Here is a 22,183-nt window from a genome sequence, read left to right as displayed (position 1 = left end):
CGCAAATTTTTGATGCTTTGATTACGACGCCCTTATACAAATTATTACTAAAGAAAAATTAAAATTTTTCAATGCACTTTACAATAATTGAAGCAATCAGTGGAAAAAAACAGAACATTCCACAACGTCTTACTTTCGGACAATGGAAAGAAAACCGTCTTACTGAATGTATCGTTGCTATACAAAAAATATTTGTATTGGACATTTGTAGCGCATATTAAAGTCTTTGATTTCCAAAATTACCAAAAACATAATGAGATTAAACATTTAATTATACAGAAATTGCTATCGTGGAACGTTCTCCTTTATTATTGGAATATTGCCCTTTTTCAACTCACTGATACAATTTCGGAATTTAATAAAGCATTATAGTTTTTCATTATTCTTATTCTTATTTTATCTTATTTATTGTAACCATTAGAGGAACAAATACATTTTCTTGAATTACATTTTAAATTGATTTGCCTCTAAAATATTACTGTGAAAGCAAGCATGCAAAGCCGCAGACAAATATATAAATTAGATGCCGAAATTTTCTCTCCGAATTTTTCGCAAATTCCGAAATTTTTACTTTCCGGGATCCGAAAAATAAAATCATAAAAATTCCGGAATTCGGGAAAAATTCGGAGAGAAAATTTCTGAATTCAGAAAATATCGACTTTCGGAAAAATTCCGGAAGTCAAAAAGAATTTTAATTCCGGATTTTTTTTCGAAATCTGGAAAGTGAAACTTCCGATTCCGGAAAATAAATTTTCCGGAATACGGATTCCGGAAGATTTTGGTCATTCCTAATATAAATATTGCACTTGTAACTGAAATGAATAATTACAAAATACCAATAAATGGAAAATAGTTAACTGTCAAATCATGCAGAGTAAATTTAAGGAGGAAAATACTCACGGGGCGTATAGTAAATTCAGTTGTAGCCAGCTTTGCGGAATTATACGCATAGTTTGAAGCTTCCTCATGGACACGTGCTTAGTAAACACGTCTTCGACATGCAATATCAGAGTTCGATTCCCTGAGAAAGCATGTATGATTCTGATTCTAGTAGCCCAACGTCTTGGTGATGCAAATGAATGGTAAAAGGAGTTACTCATTTGCTTTAGAAACGATCGAAATCGAAGCTTAACTTTTCAGTTTTACTCAGTTTTTGCACCCGTTTCTAGTTATACAGTTGATAAGTATATAGTAAACAGTATGTTAATAGAGATATAACCAAATGAGTTTAACAGAATCAAAAGGGAAATTCAGATTAAAGAAATAGGTTAAAAGCAGTATTGGCAACATTATATGTTTTAGAGTTCTTAAATAACTTGAATTCTTTAAATATGTAAAATTAAGTTAAATAATTCTGTCTGTAAGACTGTATAATAATGGATGTATAATTATGCAATGGCTAATTCGTTTTAGTTTTTACTTTCTAGCGACAAAAAGAGAGAAGAAAATATAGCGGTCGTAAAAAAAATCGAGATTTCAACGGATTTACATGTCTCATGATCCATAGATACATTTTTTTTTTTTTTTTTTTGAATCCGGGGCAAATCTGGGGGCAATCCGGTCAGAACATGGTACTGACCAGTGATCACATCCCTTCTCTCAATACCGAGGTTATGCAAGTGTAAAGACATTCCCTCAAGTTATCCGTGTGTATTTGGTTGTCTCGAATAGAGAGCATGCCTATATCTTCTAATTTAATAAAAGTAATGTTCTTCATTGTATATTTGTTCTGAGCTACAACTACTGAATCCATAAAATCGTTCATCATCGTTACTCTGTTCTGAACTGTAACTATTGAATTAAAGATGGACATTAAATATATTCCACAATAACATCATGAGTACGTTTTCATACTTAAATGTAAGTCTGTTTAACAATGAAGTAATGCTAAAACATTTAACTTTCAAGATTCTTTTTTGGATATTTGAATCAAAAATTTTCTTGTACGCCTTACATCTGGAGAACTACATATAGTGTAGCCAAACCCGTGCTTATTCCGTAGAAAATATGAAAACTCGATTTAGGGGCCGTTGAAAAATTTTGTTGCCCCTGATCCCTATTGGCTAAGATTGCAATCTTTTGTCCCATTTTTTAATCATTCCTAAAATTCTTGTCAATATTTTTATTCGTTATTATTTTTAATGTTAACATACAGTTTATTCACCTTTATCATGAAAAGTGGCACCTAACAGTTCCAACCGATTCTCTAATTTAATCTGGTGCTCTTTCCTTTTTTTCATGGTTCTAGAATAATTTATTCTGGAGTACTTGCTCCTACTCTATTCTAATATGTAGATTTTACGCCAATTCCAAATGAAAGGGAGTTGTAGCGTTATTTCAATATATATAATATTACTCGTAATTATTGTAGAGTAAACCTATCTTAAATACATGCAACTAACAATTAATATACAGTAAAAATCGGTATCAATTAAAAACCTGAGTTACAACAGTCTTATTCTAGGGGTGCGATTTACATTCATATAGCAAACCAAAATGTAATGTCACTTCAGTCATTAGTATTGGTTGGTTTGCAATATAACGTTTCTTTCAGCATTATTAGTATATAACAAGTTGATATACAGCTTAACGTAGCACCTGAACAACATGAGCTCGTACCGGCAATCGAATCCAAATCTCCTGAGATTAAGCGTAATCGTGAAACATGAAATTCAACAGAAGAAATGATAAAGTAGCTCGACTTCTTTTTAAGTTTTGGCAACGCGATATTCACAATTTCACAAGTCTCGGCAGGCGTTCTCCTTCTTAGTTTTACTTTTATACTTAATATTTGCTGCAATTAATGAGAGACTGTTTTTTATCCCGATAGAGAAACTCAGTTCTTTCAAACAGTACACAAATCCTAACATAACAATAACAAATGTTGTCAAAACTCCGAAATTTTCTTATAGCCAAGTAAAAGCAGACCTGAAGATGGAAATTTGGAAAAACAAGCTGGAATTTTCAACATCAGTTCTAGTATTTAGCATATGAATACACTAAAAGTGTCAAGAAATCTCATTTGAGAAAACGGATATATGATGTCATCAATATGGCTGCCAGCCGAACTCGTCCCTCAAATTTTAAACTATTATAACTATAGAACATTTTAAGATAAGAACATTGTTCTTGAGGGAGGTCGCGGTGGCTCAGTGATAGAGCGTTCACCTCTGGTGCGTGAGATCCTTGATCCTATTCCAGCTAGCGCAAAATGGACTTTGTGGTGGACAAACACTGTGTGCATGGTCTTTCTCGGGGTTCTCCCACTTTCTTCATAACACCATTTCATTTCATTTTTTGTTCTTCCGCCATTTATGGGAGAACACATTGAAAAACATTTTCTAGGATAAAGCGTTTTTATTTGTCGTCGCCATTTTCAAATATGAACTTGGGTGAAATAGTGTTTTCCACGAGATTCGTGCAATTTCTCATCTCAAAAACGAGATGAAAATTGACATTTTCTCCTTCTTGTATCGAATTAAAAAAGGTAATTTTCATCTTGTTTTCGAGACGAGAAATTCTTCATTTTTGAGAAGAGAAATGTATCGTCTTGTGGTGAAATTACTAGTACCCACTTAGAATTGCTGTTGCCAGATTCAAACTTGGCATGTCTCTATTATAAAACAAAGATATTAACGATTCATGCATGAAAATGTTTCGAATTAAACGAAGTTTTAAACTTGTTCACTGCTTCAGTGTCATTGAGAAGAATAGGAAAACTGTGTGAAGCCTGTCATTATGTTTTATTATCAGTACACTTATACTAATTACAGTCACGTTTATCTATATCGTATTTCGTATGTACGATTTCTACCACAGCTTTCAAGTACACTAGAGGAAGAAGAAAAGTAGATTCTATGATATTTTTACTTATATTTTTAAATTTGTGTGTGCTTGTTACTGTATTTAAGAAAACTACATTTTGGCATTTACAAGTAAGTTAATTTCTTAATTTGTCGTTATAGAAAACTTAAGTTATCCAAAACGAACTGCGGACGCAGTTGTATTCGGTAGATTCACTACCTTCATCAATATTAAAACAACAGTGTACGCAATGAATCAAACAACTTCCAACTTCTAAGTTGTTACTGAGACCCAAAAGTTTTTGAAACTTAGTTTTAATCAGAACTATTTAAAACAAAACTTGATATCTTTTGGTGTAATATTTTTTCAGTAAAATTACAACTGAACACTGCCAAAACATGCTGTATAAAGTCACTGTTAAAATATCAACTTAATACGAAAAATAAGGTTTATTTAAATAATAATATATATGTTGCATAAAAGGTAATGACAGTACTGTTCTCATGTCAGAGAGCCGTGTCTCAGCAACACAAAAGTCAAAGATCTTATAAAATAGAGGATCTGTCTATACAACAAAATCGTGAAGCCATACGTCACGGTTTCGCCAATCCCACTCTGCCCATTCCGAACACTAAGATCACTGTGTTTTGAGACAATATTCATGGCGGAAACGAGAGTAGCCAATCAGACGCGCCGATGCTCGGTTGTTTTTCGGCTTCATTAAGTTCATATGATTAAGATACATATGGACAGATCCGCTATTTTATAATATCCTTGACAAGAGTTCTGTAGCTGATAAGGGGATGTGAAACGAGGAAGTGTGGTAAGAAGGAAAGTGGAATCGCCATAACAATATGTTTCGGTAAAACGAACAATGTGCGTGCATTATATCAAAATTGAATTGCACGTGGGTGCACTGCACAACAAAGCTTTTCAGTAATTTGGTGACGACCTTTTCCCAAAAGCAAGGAATCACTTCGCGGGAAACACTACGACACAAAAGAAGTCATCATCCCTGCTCTATGGTGGTCCTTGCCGAACACCGACAAAGATTGACGTGCAGATGGTGTACGATATCTCTCCCATACGTGTGGCAGAATTCATAGTTTGGGGTTATGATGGATTGCTGAAAATAAGGAGCATTCTCTTTAACCTTTTAATCCACTTTTTCTCGTAATCACATCCTATGACAATCACGATTCCCTATTAGAAACTTTCTCTGCTCTGGCGGTAAAACTCAGTATGTCACTTGTGAGAGGTATCTAACGATTTTGTTCACATTTCATTAACAACCATCTAGTATGGTATAAGAAATTTCTCTGCACGACATATATATACAGATTGGTCCAGAAGTAGGTATACAGTCCCGTACTGATCAATTCATTGTTTTTTATATCATTTCTTATTGTTATTCATCAGATAGACTTAGTTCCTTTATTATTTGTTCTTAATGCCTTTTTACTAATATTTTAAGCTCGGAACAGCCGAAGCAAATAAACCTATAAGCTAGAATGTTATACTTCATCAATGGAGGGTGTATACCTACTTTTGGGCCACTCTGTATATTTCAAAACTGGCTCAAACTATTTAAAAAGTAAACTCGTATAGTAAGCTTTCTCGCAATAATAAACAATAGTAAGAATAAGAAACGGACAGAGCTATTTTAAATGATTCAGGGTAACAATGTTCATTTCGACAACTTTGGCATTTGGCTGAGCTTACATTTAAGCTTGAAATCCTATATATGAAATGCATTAGAACGAACATCTTACAGTTTGCTTAAGATGTAAGGAATGGTCGGATTTCAATCAATTTTAATTTTTATATTCTCTTATATCAGTATACAAATACAGCGATATACATTTTTGATTTGAGTGCATCGAATTTCTACTATTCGACTTCATCGGTATTTCCGTTTCACGATAACTCTCGTACAATTCATTCGATTTTAATAACACTTGGGACATGTCTTTCTTCAACTTTCAAAATATAAGTAATTGTTTGGGGTTACAATCCATGAAGAATAGGGGAATTAAAAGGGAGTCAAAGCTGCCCCATGTCACATATTTTAGCATATGCACACAAAACAATATTGCAGAATGAAGTATGGAAAAATTATTCGATTTGCATAGAACATAGTGTATGATTCCATAGCTTTGGGTTTTAATCTGCCTTCTGCTAAGAACGAAGGGGAGAATTTACTCCTATTTAAAAATTGTGTTAAACAATTATTATTTCAGTTTTAAGAAATGTTTTATTTTGATGTAATGTAGTGTATATGTTCTTTGAGGCTTCCAAATAGTTCCCTCTTAATGGGGATAAAACGAGTGAAGAATAAAGAGGTGAATTATTTCCTCCACCGGATTTTTAAAAGTTATATGTTAATTTTCATTTTTTAAAAACTCAATTTTTATTAATTTAGTTCCCTAATGTAGGATGTATCCTCCTTCCTCCGATTTAAAAAGTGCCAAGATAATTTCCGTACACAGAGTGTGCATATATTGGATTTGGATGCAATGTGAAGCATATTTTTTAACTCTCCACAATCATCTCACCAATTGGATTTTAAATCAATCAAGAACGAGAGTGAATTCCCTCCCTCCCAATATTTCAAGTTGTAAAGCAGTGTTCCATGATTACGTATAAAATCTATTTCCATACAATTTGATTTGCATTTCCTGAGGCTCTCACTCAGTCTTCGTTGTTTGGAGTTAAGTCGTCCAAAAAGGAAGAATACATTTTATTATCCTGCCCTTCTTACAAACAAACAAACAAACACACACACACACACACACACATATATATATATATATATATGACTTTTAGGAAAATATATGTTCCACAATAGCTTTTGTAAAATAAAATCATTCGCTTTTGGTTGAATATGGCATAAATGTTCCTGAAGATTCCCAACTATCTTTACTGTTTGGTTTTGCTACTGGTCAATAATGAGGAATTGAATTTCCTTCCTTACCCCCACTGATTGTAAATAGCATATTTTCCTGAAAATTCCGTAAAAATATGACAATTTTAAAAACATACAATGCATATTTTATTCGAGATCAGAGAATTACTTGTATAGTTTGCGGTTTAAATTAGTGAGATGAAAGAGAGAAGGTTACTATTCTCTATGCACAGCATCACTAGCTTAGTTACATTTTAAAAATAAAATCTTAATAGTATTAGACGTCTTCACTTTCCAGCTTCTTGAATAATAGCACTATTATATCGTGATAATAATGACCTATGTTAAAACAATTTGGCCCGGTTTTTACAGATTGACGGGCATGTTTCTACTTGGAGTGGTTCTATTACTGTTGTTAGCGGTTGGAGCAATTGCCATTGGAATCAACATCAAGTGGCGAAGAAGGAAAAAAGATGTAACGACCACCGCAGCTGGAGCTGAATTTGGATTTTCTCTAGGAATCTTGGCATTAATACGTGAGTTATAAACTCTAAAAATAAATTTTACGACATTTTTCTACTAACAAAAAATCTTATTAGGTTGGTGAGAATGAAATTTCGCTTTGACATCTGATGGGAAACTCACTTAAGCAACACAATATATGCATAAACTAAATTTACAAACGCAGTACACGCCCAGTAAGCATGCTGGGTTGGCCAGACAATCAGGAAGGGGTGCGTTGTTGAACAGGGTCGTATGGAAGTGCACCAAAGAGAATCCACGATTACGAGTGATGTTTCGTTTCGAATTGAAGCTGGAATATTTTGCACAGTAGACTGCAGAAAACATTAACAGTGCATTTTGGAAAGAATATGCAATCAACATAGCATTTGCTGATGGTTTGTCAAATTTCATTTGGGTAACACAACATTGCAAAATGGCAATGGACATTGTCTAATATCATGTTTAAATGAGCTCCTCAGGAAAACTGTGGAAGCACCCAAAAGAAGTTTATGCCCTTGTAGACGAGTTAGGCATACATCACACCACTATCGTTCGGCGGCTATGTGCAATCGGTAAGGTGAAAAATTTGAACTCATGTGTGTCACATCAATTGACACCGGCCAACAAGAGTCGCCACCTGAAAGGACGCAGTTCTCTGAGTGTGAGGAATAACTTGGAAGATCTCCTGCGTCGGATTGTCACTTCTTATGAAATATGAACAGAGCCGTAGCTAAGGGGGGGCCAGCAGGGCGCCCGCCCCGGGCGCTGATAGCAAGGGGGCGCCGAACAAGCAAGGAGAAAGAAAAAGTGGTGTTGGACATGAATAAAAGATAGTCGCCCCCAGAAAGTATTGGCGCCCTATTAGATAAATATTGCTGTCGGTTATCAATGAAATACGTAGATTTCTTTAAAATTTTCTTGCTCGCTTCGCTCGCAATCCAAGAGTTTAAATAAGTACAACAAGTTTTTACTGATTACTTAAAGAGTTATTATAGATGATTTCTTAATTATATGTGGTATACAAGGTGCCGAGTAATGAGTTATAGTGTACGCAGGATCATTTTCAAAATCAGGGACGAACAAACTCGTGCTCGGCGTTTTGACAGTGATGAGTTTGTTCAGTTCAAAACGTTTTTTCTACTCATTCGGATTAATCAAGACGCACAGAGGAGTTAAAGCACTGAATTCTTGGCAAAAATAAGAATTAGCAATATGAAGCAGAAAATTGAAAGAAAACCAATTAGTTCGGTGTGTGCAGTGGCTACAATAATGTTATTTCGACATTATTTCATCAAAAACATAGAGTTTTACATCATAAAAGGAAATATTCCTTATATTCGTGCCTAATTTATATAACAGATTATATGATTGGCATAAACAAACGCGTGGGCAATATGCTTTGATTTATCAATTTACGATTGGCTTACATTCTTACGCGTTAAGGGAAAAAGTTTACTTATTTATTTTACAACTGAAGAGTAATAAAATTGAAGAAAAGTTCTTGCTTCTCAAAATTATTTCAAAGTTGTGGAGAATTCGTTACGACAATGAAGATGCAAGGACGCTTCAATATAAAAATTATCTCGTCCCAAGTCCTCGATATGAATATATTATCAGATATATGAAACATATTATGATTTACAAGCATCAGTAATCTGTTCAGGTTGTTTTATAGATTGCATCGTCCATTACGTGAGCTCATTTCAGGGCTTGATTGCAACACTCTGAGCTGGAGCGAGCGGAGGCTCATTACAGTTGATTCCAATGTCACTTCTGTGCACGCATCACACACACACTCACACTCTCACTCACTCACTCACACTCACTCACACACACACACACACACACACACACACACACACACACACACACACACACACACACACTGAATTGATCAATACCATTTTAATATGATTCTACCTTATTGTCCATAGATTGTTTAGCAAACATTGGCGTTTCAAAACGTCTCTACCATTAATCAAATATGTTTGACTAGAGTTTAGTTCTGGTGGTGAATGCCAGAGAAGTATGACTAGATGTCGGAAACAAGATGGGTCCTGGGGGCAAAATTCCCAGAATCGACTTATATTCAACTTTGTCACTGCATACATGGGGATCAAACGTCTAATAACCTAACACTTTTTCTCACATTCATCCCAGCTCAATTCAAAGGCAGCATTGCATCCAGAATGCCGTTTTCCGCAAACATTTTCATGCTCTATATTTCCCAAAAGTGCAAAAATGTGCAGGTTTTCTCTTTGCATACAGTAAGAACAACGTTTCCCCTACGACATATTAAAAATGACAGACATATTATGCCATATTTTCTATTAAAATGCCATTCTATCGTTCGACCATAGTTTATATGCTTTCAGTACCACAGCATTTTCCAAATATGATATTAAGTAGGGATTATCATAGGAATATGGTAATGATATTAGCATCATTCCAAATATGATTATTGACTACACATTACATCAACATTCTAAATATACAAAACGATACATACATGTCGGTCGTGTCACCATGTTGACCAGCCACTGAATATCTACACGCAATGTAGGAATAGTCGCATTCAAAATCAATTTCCTATCTTCTGTCACTAAGCAGCGCCTCTTCGACTTCGGCGGATAACCAAATTTACACGTCCCATGAGTTTATTGTAAACTGCTATCACTTCTTTTCCTGCACACTATTTTATGTGTACACTATTAAGGTTTCATTATAACAAATTATATCGAGTCAATCTTTTACTTCATTTTTCGAGTTTTTGTTAAGAATTGCCTGGTTTGGCCCCAGTGTGCGACGGTGAGAATGAAAGTATGAAAGTGAAAAGATTGAAGAGACACATTCAAGCTGCTGTTTGCGTGGGAATATTAAAAATAAAGGTAAACGAGGGGAACAATAACATTTTCGAACTTCAAGCAGTTGTAGAATAGGGGTTTAAGGGATCAGAACTTAGCCCAATGAAGTTCGACGTTTTCAGACACTAATCACTACCAATGATTTACTTTTAAATTCCATTGACATATCAAATGCTTCCAATTTGGAGGAATTTATTGGGGTCATTTTTTCATGAAGTTTTTGTATCGCCATCATATTATTTTGTGCATACGTGTCTAGTTGTGTGATGTTTTTATCTATCTACATACATAAAAAACATAAGTACACACACTCTTTATATATGTACGTGTTAGTGTATTTTAATGTCTTAATTAATAATAAGTACCTTAAATTCGGAACTTTCATTCATTAGGAAATTATGTAATTACTATAATTTCAGACATATGCAGTAGCCAAAGTATATTTTGGATTTTAAGTACAAACATTGAACATATTCTTCACCTTCATCGATCAATATTTAGAAATTCACAAAGAAGGATCCTTCTGAATTTCCATTACCTTTCATAAACTATTTCTTACCGTAAAAAGATCGAAATTAAAATGCTATTGATGTGGTCACATACAGAATAAAATTAAAAAGTTTACAATTATTACTGGAAATTAATACTGTCTCCCATTTAAAACAAATTAAAAGCACATAGTTTTTAATGTATTGAAATTTCATTTCTTATCGATAGTATGAAACGTTGTATATAGTAGTAATTTTCGAGAACTGTTCTCCTGATGAATCTGTATACAACCAAAGGTAGTTTTGTCAAGTTTAACAAAAAGTCCAAAATGAGACTCTTGAAAACAGCTCTTATTTGAAAAAGGATACATAATGGTCGTTTTTGGTTGTTGCAATGGTCTTCCAAGAAGATTAATAAAACTTCAGTTTAGCATAACAACCAAAGCTACTTTTCATATATATATATATAATGGGTAAGGTGCGTGTAGAGGGCGCCAAATTCTTCTTCGCCCCGGGCGCCGAAATCTCTAGCTACGGCTCTGAATATGAATCTCCTACATAAGTTATCATGGCAATGATTGGGCTGTGAGCAATGTCCAGAACAGTATACCAAACCACTGCTGAGATGTTGTTGTTGTTATTGTGGATGTAATCCATCGTGTCTTTCTCCGTCGAGGTAAATCAATTACTTTAAATCGTTATAGTTCTGAATTCCATTAAATACGACCCAAACTTCTCGCAAACATCTATCAATTATCGACAGACATAGTGGCTTCATTTTGCACCACGATCCATGCCTATATGTTGCTCTATGGTCTGTTTAGACTCTCCATGATTTACAGTATAAAACTTTTCTTCACCCACAGTATTCAGTTGCTATCTCTTCCTCCGATTATAATTTCTTCTGGCTACTCGATCACTACTTGAGAGGGAAGAATTTCCTTGATGATTGGGTGACACAACATGTGATTGCGGAATTCGCAACACAGATTTCAGACTTCTCTCTCCATGGAATCCTACTGTTGTCTGAGCAATGACAAAGATGTGTTGCAGACGGCAATAATTTCGAATAACCAAGTATTGAAGTTTTCTTTTTTGGTGGGTGGTACTTTGGAAATGACTCACAGTAGGCGGAAAATTCATTTGCACCCACCTAATACATCAATCTTTAAGTAATTACAGAATTATATACCGTAAAAGCGAGATTCCTTCGCCATACTTACAAGGGAACCTTTCGAAAATGATAGTTGCAGTGAAAGATGTGACCTATGCCAATTGAAAGAGCTGTAACAGAGATGTTCATTCCCAAAAAAAATTAGCTGCCCATAGCAATAGGTTCAAGAAATATAAGAGGTGGAAGTTCGGGAAAGAGCAAGGTTGGACAAGGTGGAAAAGCGCAAATTCCGCAAAAAAGGGGGCACGGCAAAATAAAATGCTGACAAGTGAGGTATAGAAAGAGACTTGCCACAATAGGGAACAAATGAAGGCCACCAGTGGGGTTAACAGTGTTGCCAACTGCAATGAAAAGTACATGTTTTGCAAAGAGCACTATATGAAATGAGTGCAATATTCAGTATCAACCTGTCATGTAGAACATAAGATATGTAGTGGTACAAAAATACGGAAAAGACGAAGTTGGCCATAATGCGCCACATTTGGTCACGAGCTGTGCATATTAGAATGAACAAAACAAGAAGCACCAACTATGCAGGAAGCCGACGTACCTAGAGTCGAAAAGAAAAACGAGTTCCAAAGTTGGCAGCACTGGCCATGAAAATCCAGACAATTCTAATATAGTTAGGCCACTCGCTTCACAAAAAGAAAATTCCGGCAACAGGCATTAGCCTTCGCATCATTTGTATGATCTGTCAGGAAAGTAAATGTACACCTATTTTTCGAGTCTGGCATTCCTGCGCACCATCCGTGGAGAGTATGAGAATTAAATCAATCAAATGTTTACTGAGGGGCAAAAAGAAAAGCTTAATCTGAATAAGACATTGCAGAGGGGCACAAGCTGTGAATACGAATAGTGCATTGTGTAAATAAAGGACGACACCGAAAGAGAAAGCCAGAAACAGCTGTTAAACTTACAAAAAAAGAGTAAAAATTGTCGAAGTGGGAACATAAAACACAAATACAACAAATACGCCGACAACTAAACAGTCACCATGCCATGATCTTGGTGTAGTGGTTAAGGTGCTGGCTTACAAATGCAAAGGACGCAAGTTCGAATCCTCGCCAAGGACATTTTTAAAAATTTTTGTTAATAATACATACAACTCATGAGAGATGGTAAAAGAGGTCGTATTTAGTTTTTCGTAGCAATTATTATTGGTAATGTTTAGTACTGATAATACTTTTTGTCTTTGCGTATTGCTTTTATTCTTGTCTTCATTTCGAAAGAGAAGGATATCCGAACAAATGCCACCAAAATTCCTCATATTTTGAATGTAAACGCCATTTGCAATTAGTGAAGAATAAAAATTGAACGTTCCGATGTAGCTGCAAAAAGTAAAAAGAAAAACATGGCAGTGGACCATACTCATGGTTACTAAAAATACAATTTCTACACGCCTTACATCTCCCGACCACGTTTCTACGTTAGCAAGTAAGAGGTTTGTGTTTAGGTTAGGTTGGTCAATACGTTTTGCAAAGGGGCCCGGTTTAGCTCTGACGCACCACAGGTGCGAGAAGGGAGAAAAGCACTTTTTCTCTCTCCCTCTGTGTGTCTATTTATCTATCTATTTGTATATATATAACGCTATTTGTGAATGAAATAACCACCCTAATTTTCAGCGGATTGAGACGAAAGTTGGCACAAACATTAATTGTTGAAATATCTTGATGAGTTCGTTAACCAGAATAATCAGATGAAAGTGTTCAAAATGATGGCCCTTCAAACTCTTAAAAAGTTCCAAGGGAACCAAATTTCGCCCATAAATAGGTATTCAGAAAGTTTGAATAAATTTTCCTCTTTTACTGAAATATTTGTGTGCAGAAACTTATTGAAATATTGGACCCGATTAATCGCCTAAAGAAGGTTCACGCCCTTTCGCTACGGTCAGTTTTTTTTTTTTTTTTTTTTTTTTTGCAGGAGGGGGTTATTTTCCTATTGGAACAAGATGATTGATTGTTAGTGATGATATGAAATTACACATTGAAAGTGAAGTAACTTGTGTAACGTGTTATTTGAAAGAATAATATAATAAATGTGCATTCCTCTAACACAGAGAACTGTAAATCATGTATTTCGAGTTCGGGAGCCTTAATGGCGAGGAGTGTTATTTGATTTGCTTTTTAGTAACACATTGCATTGCAAATAAAGGTAGGCAGCATTAGTGGTAAGTAAAACAATAATAATAATAATAATAATAATAATAATAATAATAATAATAATAATAATAATAATAATAATAATAATAATAATAATAATAGGTGTTGTTTGTGGCAAGGCAATATCTTCCTCAGTTCTTCTTCAAACGTAATGATTGTAACGCCATATCTCCCTTACAAACAAAATATTAGCAATTTATATCGAGAGAACGGAAACTGTAGAGCGATGGGACCAACGTTGGACAGTATGCACTCATAGTACTCAGAAAAGTAAGCGATTTCAATGCAAAATGAACGAAGAGTCATTGTCATGGGTACTCATGGGGCCACGGCAGAGCCCTCTTTAGGCAAAATGTCGATAGCTTATATCGAGAAAACAGGAGGTGATACTGGGATGGGACCAACGTTGGACACCGTGGACCCATAAGGCGTATCGAAAAAATTAGGGAGGCGGGCGCCAGCCAGCCTTACTTATTTTCACATAATAATATAAAATTATATTGTCGAAATACATACACGAGTTAGCTACTAATATTTCATATTATTATTATTATTAGTAGTAGTAGTATTAGTATTATTATTATTAGTATTATTATTATTATCTACAGCGTCTTTTCATTACGTGAGCATGTTTGACATGAAACCAAAGAGAAAATCCATCCTGTAGCGAAAATAAACAATACTTTCTCTCAAATGGATAAAATATCAAGCCAAGATTGATTCGAACTCGCATGGACGGCGTGAAAAGCCAGTGCTTTGTCCACTATTTTTTTAACTGACTCACCGAACGCGTTTCAGTAACTTACTTATTGCTAATTTTACTTGCTTCACTCGTTTAACTTGCTTTTTCTAATAACTTATAACGACAGGGACACGAACACAGAAACATCGAGAACAGTTAAAAATCATAGATGCTCTCCCGCCGAGAATCGAACCCGAGACTCCATACACCCAAGGCTCACGTGCTAGCCTCTAGACCAGCGGCGATGGCAACGTTCACTTCCTGTGTCGTTAGGGATTACGACCACTGTATTGCCAGCTATCACTTCTGTGGGTTGTATACTATGATCACATGTTTCTTCTTTGCTGGAAGAGTAAAACCTACATTAGATGTAATACATGAGGTATTTAGACCCACATGCTCTTCATATAATGTAATAAAAGGGTCATGGTGTCGGATTTTAATACATGACGTATTGCAGTATACAACATGCTTTGCATTACTTGTTTGTTTGTAGACAGCTACTAGCTTAGTGTTCTGAAAGGTTGTGTATAAACTAGGGATAGCCCGTTCCGGAATTATTAGTTTTCGGACTCCCGAAAGTAAAGCCGGACAAATTCCGGAATTCGGAAAATTCCAATTTTGTAATAATTTCGGAATTCGGAAAAATCCGGAATTTAGAAATTTCTGATTTCGTTAACATTCCGGAATTCGGAAAATCCGGATTTTTTCGAAAGTCGGGTTTTTTCTCAATTCCGGAATTTTCTAAGTTCCGGATTCTTTCCGAGTTCCGAAATTCTTCTGAATTCCGGAGTATAACTGAATTCCATAATTTTGCGAAATCCGGAAAGTGAAAGTTCCGCTTCCGAAAAATGAATTTATTTTGGTTAATATGAACCGTGGCGGAAATAAGTCTTTGCCCAGGTAATGGCGACTGCTTTGAAAGAAATGGGGAGTATGAGAATTCAATCTGTCATATTTGTAGTTTCGTGTGGAGAAAGAACGAACTTGTGAACCAGTGGTTTAAGAAAAACTCAAGTTATTAATATAAACTTTGCCGACTTCATAAAAGAAATACGAAAGGCATTTTGAATCGAAAAATATAACATACAAGTTTGCAAGCGTAGAGAAAGAAACCTAACGTAACCAGACTAAAGACGGATCGTTTACCGCGTAGCGATCGCGGTTCAGTGGTCAAGGTGTTTGTGCGAATGCACATTGCAATTTTGTTTATTTTTTATTTTATTTTTTTATTTATTTATTTTTTTTTTTTTTTACTTTAGGATTTTTGATGGCGATTGATCAGCGATAACATACCTTTTATTATATTCAGATATTTGAATACTCGGATGTTTCAATACTTGAACTATCAAATCTTCAGGAATAGTAATAATGATAATTATTATTATCTCGTAGAAGATTAAAAGCTAGAAGCTAAATTATCGCTCAGGTCATACCATTACAAGCAGAAACGTGACATTTGGAAAGAATATTTCGGTTTGGTTTAATGTTGCTCACGAGAAGAGGAGTTTCTCATCTCGTTTCTAAAACAAATAAAATAACATGAGAATTAACATTTTACATTCTAGACGGGTCAGGGCTAAATTAAAATTTTCGTCTCTCTTTGGAGATGAGAATCGAGACGAGACGAAAAGTATCGTAAACATTTCCCGTCTTGTCTCGATTCTCGAAATAGTGTATGTCCATTCTTTAAGTAACAATTGCTCTGTAGACTGAATCTCATAGGCTATTTCGTTACATTCTATTTCAGAGCTCATTGAATTATGCTCTGTGTAGGTATTTTTGTAGCAAAGCTTTTATATTCACCTCTGCATATTCTAAAAATTAGTTTATTATATGCCTTACTGTCGTGTGATATTCAGTTATATTTATTACAGTTATTTTCCTCAAAACAAACTTTCTACATGAAACTTCAATAAAAGGTTCTAGTTTAAAATGTTGGTAGTTGCAGAGGTGTGTCTTGAAGGTACGGAACCCTTTCCCCGAAATCTCTACTTTTAAGTAAGTTTTGCAAAAATTTCAGGGCAAGTTTAAAACTATTATTATTATTATTATTATTATTATTATTATTATTATTATTATTATTATTATTATTATTATTATTATTATATCAACTCCATGTATAATCTTTAAAAGATATACGGTTTGTATCTGAATAGTAAAAGCTAATTGACTGTCGATCTCGGTCGTCTGGAAGTCTTCAGGAGGCAAGGACATCGGTCACGTTCTGGGTTTGAGTTCCGAAGGGACAAGTATTCGGGCTCGAGCAAAAAATTGTTAAAAGTTATAGGCTTCATCCAAACATATTCAAAACAGCTGGGATCGGGTTTGGGCTTCTCAACGGCTCGAGCGGCTCGGCTTACAGCTCATTCAATATCGAACCGAATCGAGAAGTGAGCCGAGCCAACAGCTCACCACACTGAGCCGATTTGAGCCATCGGCTTAGTTGAGCTGAGTCGAAACGTGCTGATGAACTAGTTTCAACTTAGCTGGCTCGAACCGGTTCACATGAGCCGAGTAGGTGACCCATCCCAACCGAGAAACCTCGAGCCATCGGCTCAATTGAGCTGAGTCGATGGCTTGTTCCAACTAAGCCGGCTCGGGTCATCGGCTCATCCCAACCGAGCCGACTCGAGCTGTTCGCTCAGTTGATACGAGCCGAGCCGGTTGATATCACTACCCGAGTTGGTCTTCTGCTTGGACTCAAGAATTAGACCGTGCAGATCTCAGCCTTGATTTTAAGAACTACAGTATATACTTATATTGGCGATTACGACATTTAAGGCTGTCTCGTAATAATAATAATAATAATAAAATAATAATAATAATAATAATAATAATAATAATAATAATAATAATAATAATAATAATAATAATAATAATAATAATAATAATAATAATAAACTCTTGTCTTCTCGTTATCTAGACGAGACGAGATACACTAAAATTGCCCCACGAGACGAGATGCACTACTGCTTTCATCGGTCGTGCGCGGAAAGTGAGAATTAAATCAATCACATGTCAAGTCAATGTAAGGAGAAAAGCCTAAACTGAATAAGACATGGAAGCGGGTCACAAGCGGGGAATAAGAATAGTGCATGGTGTTAATAAAGGACGACACCGACAGAGAAATCCAGAAACAATAGGTAAACGAAGAAAAAAAAAAGAGTAGAAATTGTTGAAGTGGAAACAAAATACAAATACGAATAGGGATGAGCAGGAGTCGAGCCAAAATTCGACTCGACTCGAGTTCAATCCGAGTCGAGTCAAAGATATTTTTCTTGACTTGAGTTCCAAGCCAAGGCGCTGTTTTCGAGGTCGAGTTTCGAGTTGAGTCGAGTTTGATAATGGCTCTCTCGCTCGTTCAGCTCGTTTTAACTCGTTTTGAAATAATGGCCTGATTAGACTGGAAACCGAAAGCCATGAGAAATGTAAGCAGTAATGTGGGATACTTTTAGTGTTGCTCACGGCAAGGGTGCGTCTCCTCTCGTAATTTTGGTGCATCTCGTGGGGCAATTTTAGTGTATCTCGTCTCGTCTAGATAACGAGAAGACAAGAGTTTTTTTATTATTATTACGAGACAACCTCAAATGTCGTAATCACCAATATAAGTATATACTGTAGTTCTTAAAATTAAGGCTGAGACCTGCACGGTCGAATTCTTGAGCCCAAGCAGAAGACCAACTCGGGTAGTGATATCAACCGGCTCGGCTCGTATCAACTGAGCGAAGTTGTTGTATTACTATACATCTGCTTCCGCCCCTGTCAAATCTGGTCGATCTCGTTGACGCGACATATTTGCTTTTTTATACCCCTTTCTTCGTTTACTGAACAAAACAGTAACTATTCTGAAATATACTACTGCGCATGCCTCGTAGATAAATATTTCTGATGCCAATAGTTTCCGTTTTGTCCAAGGAATGTTCTTTTTCTTATTCCCAGCATGACCCTTTTATTACATTATATGAAGAGCATGTAGGTCTAAATACCTCATGTATTACATATAATGTAGGTTTTACTCTTCCAGCAGAGAAGAAACATGTGATCATAGTATACAACCCACAGAAGTGATAGCTGGCAAGACAGTGGTCGTAATCCCTAACGACACAGGCAGAGAGTGGTGCCCTTCCCGCTGGTCTAGTCGCTAGCACGTGCGCCTTTGGTGTATGGAGTTCCGGGTTCGATTCCCGGCGGGAGAGCATCTATGATTTTTAACTGTTCTCGATGTTTCTGTGTTCGTGTCCCTGTCGTTATAAGTTATTAGAAAAAGCAAGTTAAACGAGTGAAGCAAGTAAAATTAACAATAAGTAAGTTACTGAAACACGTTCAGTGAGTCAGTTAAAAAAAAAAGTTGACAAAGCACTGGCTTTTCGCGCCGTCCATGCGAGTTCGAATCAATCTCGGCTTGATTTTTCATCCATTTGAGAGAAAATATTGCTTCTTTACGCTACAGGTAGTCCACTCTTTTCGTATTTTTCGCTGTCGTTCACAGTTAAAGTAACTGACTATTATTCTTTCTACGAATGATGGATCTTCTCTTTGGCTTCATGTCAAACACGCACACGTAATGAAAAGACGCTGTCGATAATAATAATAATAATAATAATAATAATAATAATAATAATAATAATAATAATAATAATAATAATAATAATAATATGAAATATTAGTAGCTAACTCGTGTGTGTATTTCGACAACATAATTTTATATTATTACGTGGAAATAAGTAAGGCTGGCTGGCGCCCCCCCCCCTATTTTTTTCGATGCTCTTTATGGGTCCACGGTGTCCAAAGTTGGTCCCATCCCAGTATCACCTCTCGATATAAGTTATTGACATTTTGCCTAAAGAGGGCTCTGCCGTGGCCCCATGAGTACCCATGACAATGACTCTTCGTTCATTTTGCATTGAAATCGCTTACTTTTCTGAGTACTATGAGTGCATACTGTCCAACGTTGCTCCCATCGCTCTACAGTTTCTCGTTCTCTCGATATAAATTGCTAATATTTTGTTTGTAAGGGAGATATGGCGTTACAATCATTACGTTTGAAGAAGAACTGAGGAAGATATTACCTTGCCACAAACAACACCTATTATTATTATTATTATTATTATTATTATTATTATTAGTGTTATTATTATTATTATTATTATTATTATTTTACTTACCACTAATGTTGCCTACCTTTATTTGCAATGCAATGTGTTACTAAAAAGCAAATCAAATAACACTCCTCGCCATTAAGGCTCCCGAACTCGAAATACATGATTTACAGTTCTCTGTGTTAGAGGAATGCACATTTATTATATTGCTCTTTCAAATAACACGTATCACAAGTTACTTCACTTTCAATGTGTAATTTCATATCATCGCTAACAATCAATCATCTTGTTCCAATAGGAAAATAACCCCCTCCTGCAAAAAAAAAAAAAAAAAAAGAAAAAAAAACTGACCGTAGCGAAAGGGCGTGAACCTTCTTTAGGCGATTAATCGGGTCCAATATTTCAATAAGTTTCTGCACACAAATATTTCAGTAAAAGAGGAAAATTTATTCAAACTTTCTGAATACCTATTTATGGGCGAAATTTGGTTCCCTTGGAACTTTTTAAGAGTTTGAAGGGCCTCCATTTTGAACACTTTCATCTGATTATTCTGGTTAACGAACTCATCAAGATATTTCAACAATTAATGTTTGTGCCAAGTTTCGTCTCAATCCGCTGAAAATTAGGGTGGTTATTTCATTCACAAATAGCGTTATATATATACAAATAGATAGATAAGTAGACACACAAAGGGAGAGAGAAAAAGTGTTTTTCTCCCTTCTCGCACCTGTGGTGCGTCAGAGCTAAACCGGGCCCCTTTGCAAAACGTATTGACCAACCTAACCTAAACACAAACCTCTTACTTGCTAACGTAGAAACGTGGTCGGGAGATGTAAGGCATGTAGAAATTGTATTTTTAGTAACCATGAGTATGGTCCACTGCCATGTTTTTCTTTTTACTTTTTGCAGCTACATCGGAACGTTCAATTTTTATTCTTCACTAATTGCAAATGGCGTTTACATTCAAAATATGAGGAATTTTGGTGGCATTTGTTCGGATATTCTTCTCTTTCGAAATGAAGACAAGAATAAAAGCAATACGCAAAGACAAAAAGTATTATCAGTACTAAACATTACCAATAATAATTGCTACGAAAAACTAAATACGACCTCTTTTACCATCTCTCATGAGTTGTATGTATTATTAACAAAAATTTTTAAAATGTCCGTGCCGAGGATTCGAACTTGCGTCCTTTGCATTCGTAAGCCAGCACGTTAACCACTACACCAAGATCATGGCATGGTGACTGTTTAGTTGTCGGCGTATTTGCTGTATTTGTGTTTTATGTTCCCACTTCGACAATTTTTACTCTTTTTTTGTAAGTTTAACAGCTGTTTCTGGCTTTCTCTTTCGGTGTCGTCCTTTATTTACACAATGCACTATTCGTATTCACAGCTTGTGCCCCTCTGCAATGTCTTATTCAGATTAAGCTTTTCTTTTTGCCCCTCAGTAAACATTTGATTGATTTAATTCTCATACTCTCCACGGATGGAGCGCAGGAATGCCAGACTCGAAAAATAGGTGTACATTTACTTTCCTGACAGATCATACATGCTCGTCAACATTGTACGTGCAATTGTTCGATGAGACAATGGTCCAAACAGAAGATACATTTGCAGTGAGCACAGCGGAATCCTGCCAATCCGTCACACATGGTACAATGATCGCCTTTGAATGTCTCGAAACAGTACTCTAGAGGTGTCGGAACCGTTGGTGGTCTTTCTATCACATATCCACACCTGTAGAAAGCAAACATAATCAAAGGCTTGATCTGCTGTGTGCTGCTGTCTGCGGTACTATTACCGCCTATATGATATATCCAGAGTGTCCCACCTAACTCTGCGACTGAAATAGTTTCAAAGTGAAAAAAATGTGACACATCCAGTTGTGCAGGATCCCGGGGGCCAACTTCAAAATTTCAAATAGCACCATCGGTCGAATTATATTTCTTTCGATAAATCTTGGAATATGCAACAACGCATATCAGAAATATTTACTATATGGGATTTCAAAATGGCCGCCAAAAATATCTGCTCGGTGACAAGAACAACGTGCATTTTTGGCGGCCATTTTGAAACCAATGCTTCATATAGCAAATGCTTCTTATAGGCGGTGTTGCATCTATCCAGAGAAATGTCATCCGCCCCCTGTTCCCATTTGAAATGTTGCGTTTGACCCCTCGAGCCTTATGATGGGGGCCCTGGGGGACTTGCTTCTTACAAAGTTTTCTTGACCCTCGACATGATTACATTCCTGTGCAATTGGGTTTGCAACATCTCTTTTCGCTTCGCAGCAATTTGAGATCACAATGTTCGATGCCATGTTAAGACACAACATATATGTGTGGCGGTCATTTTGAAAACCATGCTTCATATAGCAAATGTTTCCTATAGGTGTTGTTGCACATTCCATGATCTATCGAAAGAGGTACCACTCGGTC

At 35.9% G+C, this 22,183-nt stretch overlaps 1 protein-coding gene across 1 annotated transcript in view; it reads left to right on the top strand.

Annotated features, from left to right (window-relative positions):
• The first annotated feature begins 7,004 nt into the window (after positions 1–7,004).
• The window catches only part of LOC145679456 (high affinity choline transporter 1-like), an 81,775-nt gene continuing 66,596 nt past the window's right edge, over positions 7,005–22,183 (top strand). The window contains exon 1 of the mRNA XM_081750038.1: positions 7,005–7,245. Within this exon, the coding sequence (XP_081606164.1) occupies positions 7,044–7,245 (202 nt within the window). The 5' untranslated portion in view covers positions 7,005–7,043. The remainder of the gene's footprint in view (positions 7,246–22,183) is intronic.

Source organism: Thermobia domestica, chromosome 1 (assembly GCF_964235325.1).
Source record: "Thermobia domestica chromosome 1, izTheDome1.hap1.1, whole genome shotgun sequence".
NCBI lineage: Eukaryota > Metazoa > Arthropoda > Insecta > Zygentoma > Lepismatidae > Thermobia > Thermobia domestica.
The sequence above is the reverse complement of the archived record's forward strand: the minus strand, read 5'-3'. Positions and strand labels throughout refer to the sequence as shown.